This window comes from Astatotilapia calliptera, chromosome 13 (assembly GCF_900246225.1).
Source record: "Astatotilapia calliptera chromosome 13, fAstCal1.2, whole genome shotgun sequence".
Lineage (NCBI taxonomy): Eukaryota > Metazoa > Chordata > Actinopteri > Cichliformes > Cichlidae > Astatotilapia > Astatotilapia calliptera.
The window spans coordinates 29652554-29666197 of NC_039314.1; the positions used below are offsets into that span (position 1 = coordinate 29652554).

Below are 13644 nucleotides of genomic sequence, written 5' to 3' on the forward strand. Positions count from 1 at the left end.
GTTGCTCTACACACCAACAGAAAGTGCCCTCCTGTTGTTAACACTGCATCAGCATGGCTTTATTTGGTGGGGGCGGTTTAGGCTTGACTTTAAATTCAGTCTGGGAACAGAAGAAGATGCTAACAGTGACACTGTTCCTGGACACTTTGGGGTTCTGGATCTTTAATACATTTCAATTCAATTTTATTTTTATCTCCAAATCACAGCAGCAGTTACCTCGAGGTGCTTTAGATTGTAAGTTAGCAATAATACAGAGAAACCCCAAACCTCAGTCCCAAGGCTCTGTGGCTTAGCTGGTCAAAGCGCCTGTTTCGTAAACAGGACATCCTGGGTTCAAATCCCAGCAGTGCCTTTTAGTCCACCTTTATTACTTCCCCCTTTAATCAGGCCTAAGATCCATTGGACTTCATGTGACCCTAACAATTGACATCATGCGGGAGGCTGTATGTGGTCCTCCTGGTGACTGCAGGGATGCACGCATTCAGAGGAAGGTTGCTACAAAACAACAGCCTTTTACCATTTTTTGATAGATGTGTACGATAAGCTAGCATTCTGAGCGTGTTTATAAAATGCTGACCTGCAAGTCGAGACCAAGTGTAAAATCATAATTTATTTGAAAGTGAGACTTTGGATTCCTGCTGAAAGGAAACGCTACAAAAACACAGCTGCTGTGTGAGACGCCAAACAGGCACTGCTGGGATTTGAACCCATGATCTCCTGCTTACTAGACAGGTGCTTTAACCAGCTGAGCCACAGCGTCTCCTGCATGTGATCATTTCCTGTATCTCACACTGTGATATGTGGAAGCTGTTGTTACGAGTTCAAAATTGGGGATGGAAACAAGAGAAAAAACCACAATAACAACACTGGTCCGGTCGGGTTGAGTCAAACGATGATTTTAATGATCACATGCGTGGGAGATGGACACTGTATGCAGACAGCCTCTGATCTCAAAATGGTGGAGCATTTTATAGCGTCTGGTGCCTCCACCTTATCATAAAAAGCCTAAACATTTACATGCTTTCTCTCACACGGCGTCTAAGCTACGACCTTGGCTCCCTGCTTATCTGCTCCTGCTGAGATGGGGCAGAAAACTCCAGCATATTCTGTTCTAATCAGACAAATAAGACAATAACTCTCTGTGAACAGTATTTCTTATAACTCAGCAGTATAATGCATCATAAAGCAATGTCATTCATTCACAACAAGTCAGCAGTTTAATGTCATGCAAATCAGTTTAACTAATGCAATAGTTATCAGCTTCTTCTAATTCAGGAGAATAATGCAAACTAAACTACATAATAATTCACAATCTTTAATTAGGGGTATAACATGGCATAAAATAACACTACAATCCAACACTGTCCAATCGGGCCTCTTGTCTGTGCTCCATGCCTGGTTGAAGAGGAGCTCACGATGGTGCCCTGATCATGTGATGTCTCACATCATCAACAGTGGCTCAACGATCTTCAGGAGCGCCTCCAAGGGGGACGGCCCCCTCTGGGGACGGCCCCCTCTGGGGGGTTTTCACCTGTTTTAGAAGTGAAGAGTTTCTAAATGTGAACATCTCACGGACAGAAGAAGTCCAGCTGCTGTCGGTTCAGGCTCTCCAGACCAGCATGGATGACCTCTGGCTGCTGTTGCTGTCCATGGTGCTGAAATGATGCTACTGATATTATTAATTATTTCTATATGATATTATTTGAGTAAGAGAGAGAATATGAGATGGTCCCAAAATGGTCCGTCACCCAGGGCGTCTCACCGAGACGCTACGCCTGTTTGTCAAACATCAGGGTGGAGCGGATCAGGGGCATTTTGCAACCTTGCAGCTATACCCACATGGCAGGATTTATGTTCCAGCTCCCCTTTAAACCTCTTACTGGTGATGAGGTGAGAGCCTCCAGTAGTTACTGAGCACAGGGACTGAGCTCGCTGTGGTATCACCGGAGTTTATTAATCAAATACAGAGCAGGAGGATGGAAAAATCAATGGAGGAATATGAAGTGTGAGAGTTGGCTGGAGGATCCTCCATCAGCTTGTTGGATGTGACCCAGCACCCTGCTTCATCCTGCAGCTCTGATCCAATCTTTGTCCAAAAGGATGGCGTGGTTGGTGCACAAATACATGGTTACCATCATTATCTTCTCTCCATGCAGTGTACCATTACTGAGAGCACATCTACCCTCAGACGAGCTTCGCTGCTTTGTCTCTGAGCAGTGCAGGGCTGGGACGGCAGAGTCCTGGGAAGATGACAAGCTCGACATCGTTACGGCTCGCTCTGTCCACCCGAACCTCAGAAGCCTGCAGAAGCTCAGACTAGTCTAATCTCAGTGTTTTCACACACACACCATCTTAACTGATTCAAGGGAGGAACCTTGTTTAAAAAGACCAGCGGCCCAATCAGGGGATAATCGGGGGTCTGGCTGAGGTGCTGTAGCTTAGCCGGTCAAAGCATCTGCCTTGTAAATAGGAGATCCTGGGTTCAAATCCCAGCAGTGTTTTCATATAAATTAAATTAAAGTTTAACTTATCTGACTTCACTGAACCTGCTGATTTAATCGGTTCAGACAATCAAGGTGGGACAGAGAAATGGAAGATGGGTCAATAAACACAAGCAGCAGGACGAGTGTCAGCTGTTTAGTCCTCGGTGATTCAGGAATACGATGCCAAACTTGGCTGGTTTGCTGCTCTGAGTCAAAGGAAAACCACAGATGGAGTTAAATGGCATGAACCACATGGATCCAGGATCTCCTGTTTACAAGGCAAGCACATTAACCTGTTAAGCTACAGCACCTGCTATGAGAAGCTAAAGCTAACATATTTGCTGCTTCTTTAACCAGGTTAAACAATGTTATTATAACTAGGTGATCATATGGTTCAACATCCATCACAGGTCATCAATGGCTGTTCAGTTTTCTCACCAAAGCTGGAATCATTCATTTATACTTAGATGCTCTTCATTATCAGACTTTAATAAAAGAGGCTGATGGAAGGGCTGCTCTCAACATGAGGTGAGATTTAATCTGGGGGAGAGAACCAGTGTTTCTTACATGTGGGGGTGGAAAGTTCCACAGCCTGGGAGCAGAGCTTTCGGGTGGTCTGTGCTGGTAGGAGGGGTTCTGGTAATAATGGGGCCAGCAGAGTTTTGAACCAGTTGAAGCTGATGGAGGGATTTTTGGGGGAGACCATGCAAGAGAGAATTACAACAGTCAAGGCGGGAGGTAACGAGACCGTGGACAAGAATGGACGCAGACTGGGTGGAAAGACAAGGATGTGTTAATGTTGCGTAGATGGAAACAGGCAGAACAGCTGAGATTACTGATGGGAGAGTGAACTGTGATGACATCAAGGCTCTGAGGTGAGGGGAAAACTGTGGAGTTAGTGAGAAATGGTTTGCCTTCACTAGGTTGGATTTAGTGCCAATAAAAAGGATTTCAGTTTTATCCTCATTGAGCTTAAGAAAATTAGAGATGAACATCCATGAACCTGGAGGAGGTTAATGGATGTAGTGATGGAGGAGGATGCTGGGTTAGGAGATGATGTGCTCTACAGAGACCTGAGGGAAGCAGCTGTAAGAAGGAACGGAAGGAAATCTTCAGCAAAAGCAGGAAGGAGGAGGTGCTGTAGGTCCGCAGGTCAGAGCACCTGCATGTAAACAGGTGCTCTGACCTGCTGGGTTCAAGTCCCAGCAGTGCCTGAAGGAGCTTTTTCTACATATTTCACTGCGACATCACCCTGATGATCTGGCTGTAGGAGCTGTCGGCCTCTCTCATCCAAACGTTTGTTTGCTGCTTTCAGCTTTTCTCGTCACGGCCGAGCTGCAACAATGTGAGGCCTGTCCAGGCGGCAGAGTGGCCTAGTTTCACTGGGAGCTGACCTACATACACACACACACGCACGGACACACACACAGATACACGTTAGGGGTGTCCGAAGTGAGATGACATCAGAGGAGGCGGGTCTCCTTCTCTTTATGGTCGCTCGTCTCCTCTCTGGACAAGAAAGAGTTAGAACTGAGGCTCTGGACTTTCTCTGACAGCAGCGACAGTAACAGTAGATGAGCTGAGAAAGCAGAGATAAGACGTGTGTGTGTGTCGGCGTGTGTGTGTGTCCGTGCGTGGGTGTGTGTCCTTCAGAGGCTAAAAACAGCCCGCTGCCTGTCAGCAGCTGCTCGCCGCCTCGCTGCAGAGATAAACTGCAGCTGATTATTTCTCACATCGATTCATAAAGTTAACTTTTATCTGTTTGCGTCAGATTTTTTTTGCATGCCTGTGTAACATTTTGTCCCACAGCTGTGGGCTGAGTGGATCTGTGACGGCCACTCCTTCCCGTCGTCCTCACAGTGGTTTTGCTTCATCCTTCAGTCTGAATGTTTGTTGCTTCTTTCTGTCTCTTTTTGATCATCTTCCATCCTCAAATAACCATTTGTGTCACCTTTGTGTGTCCTTGCATGTGTGTGTTTGTGTGTAGGGATTCAATTCTATGCCTTCTAGTTTTTAAATTCTTACTGTTTTTTACTTGTATTGCTTTTATTTATTTATCTTTTTAGTTTCAAATAGCTGTACGCTTTATAAATGAAGTTATTATTATTGTTATTTATTATTTGTATCCTTTATTTTGCACTTTCTCTGATTCTTTTGGCCTCCTCACAGTTGATTTCATTTTCTTTGTTTTTCTGTTTTACATCCTCTTTGTGTCTTTTTGTGCGTATGGTTGTTTTCCATTTCTGTGTTGGTGCTTTTTGTTGCTTGCTGCACTCTGTTTGCATCCCTTTTCAGACATTTTGCATCCCCTGGGCTTCAATTTGCACGAGTGATTATTGTACATCTCTTTTAGCATTTCATATTTTGCATCCTTAAATTATCATTTCATCTTTTGAGTTCATTTTGTGTGTCCTCTTCTGTGAGTGCATATCCTTTTGTAGCAGCTTTTCATCTGTATGAAGTTTGTTTTTGGTCCTTTTCCCTCCATTTTTATGCATTTTGCAGGCATATTTTGATCTTTTTCAGCGGTTGTATATCTGGTATGTGCACGTTGTCTCTTTTTGCTAACTCTGCGCCTCCTCACAGTTGTTTTGAATCTGTTGTGGGTCCAGCATGACTGAAGAAGGCCACAGTTGTTTTGACCCTCCTGCTTAGTCTAAAGAAACGCACCTCTGTGCAGTCTGACTAAAGCTGCTTGGTCTATTTGTGTCGATCTCACAGCTGAAACTTGTATTCAACTCCCCGCTGACCTACTAAACCGAGTCCAGTCTTAGTTCACACGTCTTATTTGGGGTTTCCTGAAGCCATTTGGGATCCCCTGACCATCAGCAGCATGTGCAGCTGTGGCAGGAAGCAGCGGGGTCAGCGGGGAGCTCGCCGAGTGCTGAGTCAGCTCCGTGTGTTTGTTACAGCGGGCATCGAATTACCGCCGGCTCGGCTTTCGCCCCGACTGTAAAACTCGAGCGAGCTTTGAGCTGTGAGAGGAGCAGCAGGAACGCTCAGAGCCCCGTGAAGCTTTGTAAGAAAATCACTAATTAAACACAGACATGAAGTAAAAGCACAGGAATCTCTGCTGCGTGGGAACAAAGGTCATTTATGTCTGAAAAAACAGCCACAGAGAAAGACTGATGTGTCCTTCAGCAACTGCAGACTTTCTGGTATTTACTTTTTCATCTTTGATTTCTTTAGCTGAGAACAGAAATGCCTCAAAACAAGAAGAAAGTCTTTGCTTTCACACAAACACACCTCTAGCTGCTCAGAGAGACATTTAAAGATGTGTTTCTAACTCATCTTCCCAACATTTGGGGACAATCCCACAAACGGACTCGGAGTCGATGACGTAAACAGGAGATCTCTAGTTCTGCCTTTCAAACAAACTCACATTTGTGAAAAATATATCACAACAAAAAAGTTTTTTTAATAGATTTTGTAGCTATAGCTACAAAATTCTTTTGTGTTTGCATGAAAGCAAAGAGACAAATGTTCTTGTTTATGAACCTTTCCTCAGTTTGGTCTGAGTAACCAAATCCACAGATCAGACTCTTTAACTTTCTTATTGACGAGTGTGGTTCTGCTACGTATACCAAAACATCATCTGTGTACACTGAGATTTCGTATTCTTCATATTTGATCTGATCTCCTTTGATGTGGTTGTGCTGATGATTCTGTGCTAATAGTAAACAGTACAAAGAGCTGCTGTGCAAAGGTTTGGACAGAAAGACCCTCGAGGTGGTGACACTGTTTTCAAGTCAAAGAAGCAAAGCAGAAATCTTGACGGCATTTTAAAATCAACTCTAAATCAACCTCACAGCCAGGAGGACTCAGCTGTAAGAAGCTGCAGCGCCCTCAGGAGGCGTGCAGCTTAGCTGGTTGAAGCGTCTGCCTTGTAAACAGGAGAGCCTGGGTTCAGATCCCAGTAGAGCATGCTTTACAACAGACCTGGTAAACAGGCTGAATGAGCTTTTATCTCTGGGCTGCACAAATGAAACCCATCATGTTCTAGATTCTGGATGATGTAGACAGCGTTGGCCTGACACTGAAAAAAGCTCCTGCAGTGTGTCCGTGCATATCCTGCTGTTACTAGACTGTCATCTGGACAGGATGACATTAGAAATATTGGCTAAAATCTGCAGAACATTTGGGCTTCTTAAACGCCATCTGTCACCTATTGCATACATAAATCCTTCACTCCAAATAACCTAAATCAGAGATGCTGTTTGTAAAATACTAAAAAACCGTTCAAAGGATAAAAACAGTGGAAATGACCTGGAGATGTTGGCTGTAAAACAAAACTGGAAACTTTTAGAGGGTGTGCAAACTGCGCAGAGACGTTTCCATGGATTAAAGCGGCACGAATCCTGCTCCGTGTGAACACTTCCTCACTGCTGCTGGTCCTTTAGAGGCCACCAGCTGTCACTTTTTCAGCCTCGAATCGTCCCAAACTCCCAGACACGACTTCAGAACAATCGCCGCTGCCGGCCCGAAGGAAGGACTGAAGTCATTTGGCTCTAAATATATTCAAACAAGGTGCTGACAGAGCGCAGAGGAACACTGAGATGGAGAAGATTCATTACAAATCCTTTTAACTTAAAGCAGCAAAGCTTAAAGTGAAGCTCCTGCAGCTTCTCAACCAATCAGGGATGAAACATGCAGACTGTCCTGCACTGTGACATCACTCAGTGGTACACACTGTGGTACACACTGTATGGCAGTTATCTGCTACATGAGCTGGTCTGTGATCCAGTTAAAAAGTAAGAAGTCGTTACTATTTAAATAATCCAAGTGAGAGTCACACTGGACCTGTTTGACCCACACTTCACTCATGTTCAGGGGAAAGGGTGCATCTGTTGGGGACTATTTTAAGCAGCAGATTAATCCACATCTGTGCCGGTGCAGCGACATGCATTTCATTCCTTCTGGAGCTCTGCAGCTCAAAACATTGACGGAGAGATGTCGGGCTTTGAAGGAAAGCTTGGATGGGGAGAATCCTGTGACCCTGCTGATATTCTCTTTGAGCGCTGAGCAGCAGATTGGATCTAACTCAGCCTCGTCTGCCTGTAAATCCCACCTCTTCACCGCCGCTCCCTGAACCTCATGCTCTGAACAATGAACCAGCGAGCAGAGAGGGATGATGGGAATATGAACACTGCTGAATTTCCTTCCTCACTGGTATTAGTTTAAGTCTGTTGAGCATTTGACAGGATGCAAGTGTGTCTGGCCTACAGCAGCAGTGAGAAGGGAAAGCAGACATGTCTAAATCATGGCAGCGTTGGCCGACGGAGCTGCTTTACATGATCCGCCAGCAAAAGTAAAGATGCATTTCATTTTAACCTCAGAATCGGTTATCAATTGGCGTCACACGTTCATGTGCAGGAGTCACTGTGAAGGGCTTTTATTGTGAAAGGAAGGAACAGGAAGAAGCTCCATCTGACTTCCTGTCCTGATGGAGCAGCAGCAGGCTGCAGCAGGGTCGTTACAAACCGACTCAGGACGGAAAACGTTGACAGGGACGTGAACTTGGATCCGAGCCGACAATCAGGCAGAAACTGGAGGGTCGGATGGAAAAGGAAGGTTCTCGTTCTCAGTTCTTCACGTAGAGCATCATCGGCACTAGAGGTGAAACGAGGTCCATGTAGCAGAAGTCTGTTAATACTCGTGAATCCACAGTTCATTCAGAACTTTTTGTGTGGTTGTATGGTTGGTGTAACATGACTGTCACATCCCAGAGCGAGGAGCCAGCCTCTCCGGGGTTAAACCAGTCGCTGACTCTCACACAGACAGAGGTTCTGCTCGAGTCTTATTTTTGGCTCGTCTCCGGCAACGTGGAAACACCTCCCACCAACTCCGTCAGCGAGGTGCAACCTGAGAGGCAAAACCCGGGGCCAAAAACAGCTCCTCGAACCAGGAACACAAGATTTACTGTTCCTGTACGAGTGCTGCCCTGACACAGACATAAGGTCTCACTTCAATCATCAAGTGAAACAATTTAAGAATAAAAAACTAAAAAGGTTCTGAATCGTGAGGCTTTGTTTCAGCCCTGTGACTGTTCTGGACAACTAAACATGATTTAGTATCTCAAAGAGGACCTCCATCTTTCTCAGCCTGACGGAGGAGCTGCGTAAAGCGCGTGGAGCTGTTAACAAACAGCGCGCTCACAGAGGCTGATGAGTGTAACAGCTGAGCAGGGGGAGCGCTGAAGGTCGGCCGTCCCCGAATGAATGAGTCCTCACAGCGTGTGTGTGTGTCTGTGTGTGTCTGTGTGTGTCTGTGTGTGTCTGTGTGTGTGCGTTTTTATCACTGCTGCTGTTGTAGGGTCCTAAATCTGTTCACAGTCATGTTGTGGGGACCTGCGTCTGTCTCTCCTGTGGGAGGACTCGGTTTAAGGTGAATGCAATGATGGAAACTGTGGAGCCGCCAGCAGAGACTTGGATTACAGATGCAGTGAATAACAATGGAAGAGCAGCAGCACCCAAACACAACACAAAACATCTGTAGGCTAAATGTGTGGAACATGAACATCTGGAACATCCTGCCAAGTTAAACAGTTTGAATAAAAGTACAGCAACATATATGAACCCCAGTAAACACAGCTCAGGGTCCAAAACCACCAAAGTCGGCTGGACAATAACTGCAAATCAGAAAGAAACATAAAATGAACCCGAGCCCATCACAAAGAGACGCACAAGAAAACTAACAGAAACACAACAACCCGAAAGGGTCAGAGGCTTGAACTACAAGAAAGACACAAAACTGCCAAACTGAGCTGCAAAAAGACGACTTACAACCTGACAAAAGACACAGAATTACCTGAACGAACCAGGACAGACGCAAAAAACAACTGAACAATTAAAAAAACGTTAAAAAGACCCAAAACACAAACAAACCCCCGAATTTAACAACCACAAAAAGTCTCAAAATCACTAAAAAGAAAAGAAACCCAAAGAATTTAACTACACAACAACTGCACCAAAAGGCAGAAATACCAGAGAGAGAGACATTTAATGACCGTAAAAGGAAAAGAAACTAAAATTAGATGCAAAACTACAGAAATAAGTTGTTCAGTACCTCCAAAACCATGCAGACTAGCTGCACTGCAAACCCAAACAACCCACAGAGACACCAAATAACAGCAAGAGGACAAAAACAATCAGCACTGATGCAACGTGACCTGAAAAATGCAAAACTGCCAACAAGAGGCTACACAAAGCTGCAGCCACAGCTTTTGTCCCAACACATCAGGCATCACATCCAAAATCACCAAACAGAACCCGACACAGAGGTCAAAGGTCATCAACATCCCACTAGCAGATTACAGTGGAGCTGCAGGAACTTCGTCTCTCCATCTGTCCAGAGAGACGAGGCTCCGAAAGCAACACCAGCTCCAGTTTCAGGCCTCCACCTCTGCTTCGGCCTCCCTACCTGACCGGGGGGGGGGGGTGTCGACGGGCTTCACTGATTCAAAAAGAAATCAGCCACACATCAGAGATTATGTCCCAAAGCAGCCACGTCTCCTCAGCTGGACTCGAAATGGAATTAGTCTACAGCAGGTTGAGTTTAATGACTCATGAGCACGTCGAACAGACCCGAGGCTCACACCAGCTCGGATTTTAAATATTAATCATTAAAGTTTCAGTAACAATGCTGAGGGGAATTTTGAGCTTTATTTTGAAAGAATACAGATGACAGGAAATAAGGCAGGACATGCAACAATGGTTTGCATCTTAAACCGTCCCAGCTTCGTCTTTCTAGATTCATTCCCTTTTGTAACACCACTAAGGACTCAGACTGGGACACAGATATCAGAGACTCACATCTGTCAGCCAAACACAGAAATTGGGCGAAGCTGCAGGTGAAAAAGTGCGTTTCCTGTCCGATTTCCTACCCTGGAGATGGTCAGCGGCATGTTGAAGTCCTTGCCCCCCTGCAGCCTGAAGCCCCAGGGCCCGGGGCCGGGCAGCGACACGGTGTAGGTGCTCATTCTTCTTCCACACAACTACAAAGATCCTTCAAAGTCAGAGCAGAGTTTCTGGAACAAAACCCACCGGCAGCTGCAGGAGACACGGGACGGCTCTGAAAGCAGAGAGGCGATAGAGAGAGAGGGCGTGAAGCAGGTGAAGCAATCACGGAGGAAAGAAAAATGAGTGAAATGCACCAACCGAAGAGGAAGAGAACGAGTCGCAGCAGCTGAGAGGAGAAAGAGGAGGACCTGCCTGCTTGGACGGGCTGAAGTGACAGCCTAAGAATAGCCTCAGACAGTGGTGTGGCATTGTGGGGGGGCGGTGGGGTGAGGCGGGGTGAGGCAGGGCAGGGGGGTCTGCAGGGAAAGGAGGGGGGGTGGACTTATATGGCGTGAAAGGGGACACCCGGTATGCCAGGCTCGCCGTGATTCACAGCGGCTAATATAGACCAGCAGATTCTTCTAGACCCTCCTCACTGCCCCCCTCAATCATGCAGCGCCCAGGGTCTCCCACGCATCCAATCAGGGGCAGCGTCAGGAAACGTCTCATTATCTCGGTGGCGATAAAGCCCAAACAGAAAGGCCACGAGTGGAGTGGCACTGATAGCTTAAAGGTCAGCAGGTTCAAATCCCTCCACGGGTCGCTGCCGAAGGCGTCAGCGAGGCCCGAGCCCGACTTCACCCGTCAGGGGAACGCTCTGAGCCTCGTGGACTCAGAAGAAAAGTGTCCACCTGTCAGGACTGTCCTCAGGTTTACCCAGCCTAAAGGACTCCAACACCTACAGAAAACTACAAACATGACCGCCACAGAGAGCCAGTGCAGCCAAACACAGAGCCGATAACCTCAAAGAACGGCAAAGTAATCACACAGAGATTAAACCTCTCAACACCAGATGAAATTTATCTTTACGAAGATTCAAAAGTAAACGATTAATGTCCGACAAAGAGAAGCACGATGACCACAACAGGACTCAGCTGCCACAAATAGACCTCGAGAGGACGACAGCTTAGAGAGACGCAAGACACAAAATGATAACGAAGAGACAAAAAAGCCTCAAATTAGGTGGAAAATGACAAAACGGGACAAAAACCGCTACAAAGACACACAAACAGACCCTCAAAAGACAACAATCCACAAATATTAGCACAAAAACTAGAGAGAGGCAAGAAAGAGCCAAAAACTGCAGAAACAATCACAGAGACAAGCAAACACACACGAGGGAACCTGACAGGACAAAATGAGAAGCCCAACAAAGTGAGTCTGAATCAGCACATTCAGTGTTTTTAAAGGCGACACACGAAGCCCACGAGAGCATACGGGTCAGATGTTATCGGGGTAACACCACCTTCTGCCTGATGGTGGGCAGGGTGGTGTCAGTGCGCACACTGGGAACCAGAAATGCTGTTTGTAGGTGTAATTTGGGGGGCAGAGTCACACCTATAAATCTTACGTTTTTAATTCAGGTGGTGCTCCATGTGTTGTATGTGGTCTTCATTAAATATGATAAAGTCTGTGAACTTTCCAAACACCTGAGGAGGCTGCAGGACTTTAAACAGCCCAGGTACCCCGAGCACACCTGTGGACGCCCCTCTAACAGGTGCGTGTCAGATGGAGTGAGGCACTGTGGTTAAAGCGCTAGCCAGCTAAACAGGAGATTGTGGGTTTGAATTCCAGCACCGCCTGCTTATTAACAGGAAGATGAAAAAGCAGCTCTTCTCTCCAAGCAACAGTGAGTCAAAAACCACCAGAGGTGCAGAGCCCTCACTGCTCACACAGGCTGAGGGCGATTGGCCCTCTGCACCGACTGACAGGCTGATCCTAGAGCAGCGCTGAGCCTGTTATATCACCGGCTAAGTTTAGACTCTGAGAGGCAGAGTGGACTGGGACGGAGCTGTTTAAGGTTTTAGAAACTTTTATTTAAACCATCCATCTATAACAGTCCTTACCAATGTTCCCTCTAAGCTGCGCACGTGCAGCTAATCCACGTGGTTGACAGGCTGTGACAGCGTCCTTATGTGCCGACACCGGTGTTGATGCGGAGTGAAGCCACGTTAATGACAACGTGTACAACCATTGGAGATGTGAGCAGGACAGACGGAACAACTGACGGAAACAGTGTGGACTTTATACCAGTTTTTAAATTGTGTTGATCGGCCACGTAAAACCAGAGTTATGATAAAATATCTGCAGTGTTTGGTTTTCTTCCTGAATACTGTCGTTGTTTATATTTACTGCAGGAAGAAACGGTAAAAACGGCGTTTTATAAGGAAAACGCTCGAAATCACTCCGCCTGTGAACAAACACAGCCCCCCTCCAGCCTTTCCTATTGGTGGAAAAATGTACCATGTGGACCAATCAAAACATGATATGGCAACATGGCATTTAGTTGTTTAGGGAGGGGGAAGTTTTAGGAGTGACGGCGTGTTTGAGATGTGAGAGATTTGCTACGTTTAGCACAAATCTTGTGTAGTTAGTGTGTAGTTAGTGTGTAGTTAGTGTGTAGTTAGTGTGTAGTTAGTGTGTAGTTAGTGTGTAGTGTAGTCAACAGTGTTGTTGTGTCAGAACAATGAGGCGACTGCTGAGTGTTACAGCAGTGACACATCTGCTGTTGTCAGGCCTGCAGGTATCAGGCTGTTGTTCTCCTTCATCTCATAGTGGACAGAAATTATTTTTGGAGCGGCACAAATTATTTGTGTGGCATCAGATTTGATGCAGAACAGCTGATTGTTCTGTAAATACTTTGAAATGTTTGTTTAAAAAACGCTTTGGCTGCATTTTTAGGTAAACAGCTGCAAAACACTTTGTTACTTTTTTGAAGAAGTAACTATATAGTTAATTTCCCAGCATTGGTCATTATTTACTGTATTTTGCAGACAGAGAGTTACAGACTCTCTCCCAGACTCAGACTCATCATACAAGTCAGAGCTTTATAAAAAAAATAATAAGAAAGTTGTGTTTTCAAAATTGGAGTTGAAGTTTTTTTTTCCTTCCAATAGTGTTAACATGCTGCACAGGTCACAAACAAGATTTGTTTACATTTTCATTGTAACTGGGCTAAAGCAGTTAATTAAGAGTCGTCTAACATAAATGCTGTAATTTGATAATTTTAATAAACATGTAACTTGGATGGATTAGATGCCGACGTGACCACAGTGCACACGTCTGCTGTCGCTCACAGTGGACCTAGGGACGCTGAGGGAGTT

General features: G+C 45.7%; 1 protein-coding gene and 2 non-coding genes across 7 annotated transcripts in view; 1 reads left to right on the forward strand and 2 right to left on the reverse strand.

Annotated features, from left to right (window-relative positions):
• Nucleotides 1-12461, reverse strand: part of ldb3a (LIM domain binding 3a) — a 33713-nt gene extending 21252 nt beyond the window's left edge. The window contains exons 1-2 of one of the 5 annotated variants that reach the window (XM_026189749.1): nucleotides 10640-12461; nucleotides 10366-10553 (exon numbers count right to left, since the gene is read on the reverse strand). In XM_026189749.1, the coding sequence (XP_026045534.1) occupies nucleotides 10366-10461 (96 nt within the window). In that variant the 5' untranslated portion in view covers nucleotides 10462-10553; nucleotides 10640-12461. The remainder of the gene's footprint in view (nucleotides 1-10365; nucleotides 10554-10639) is intronic. The other 4 variants (XM_026189748.1, XM_026189750.1, XM_026189751.1 and 1 more) reach the window with 4 other exon arrangements.
• trnat-cgu (transfer RNA threonine (anticodon CGU)) lies at nucleotides 279-352 on the forward strand. Its single transcript has one exon. It is a non-coding gene; the product is annotated as a tRNA-Thr (tRNA).
• On the reverse strand, nucleotides 687-760 carry trnat-agu (transfer RNA threonine (anticodon AGU)). Its single transcript has one exon. It is a non-coding gene; the product is annotated as a tRNA-Thr (tRNA).
• Nucleotides 12462-13644: the final 1183 nt, after the last annotated feature.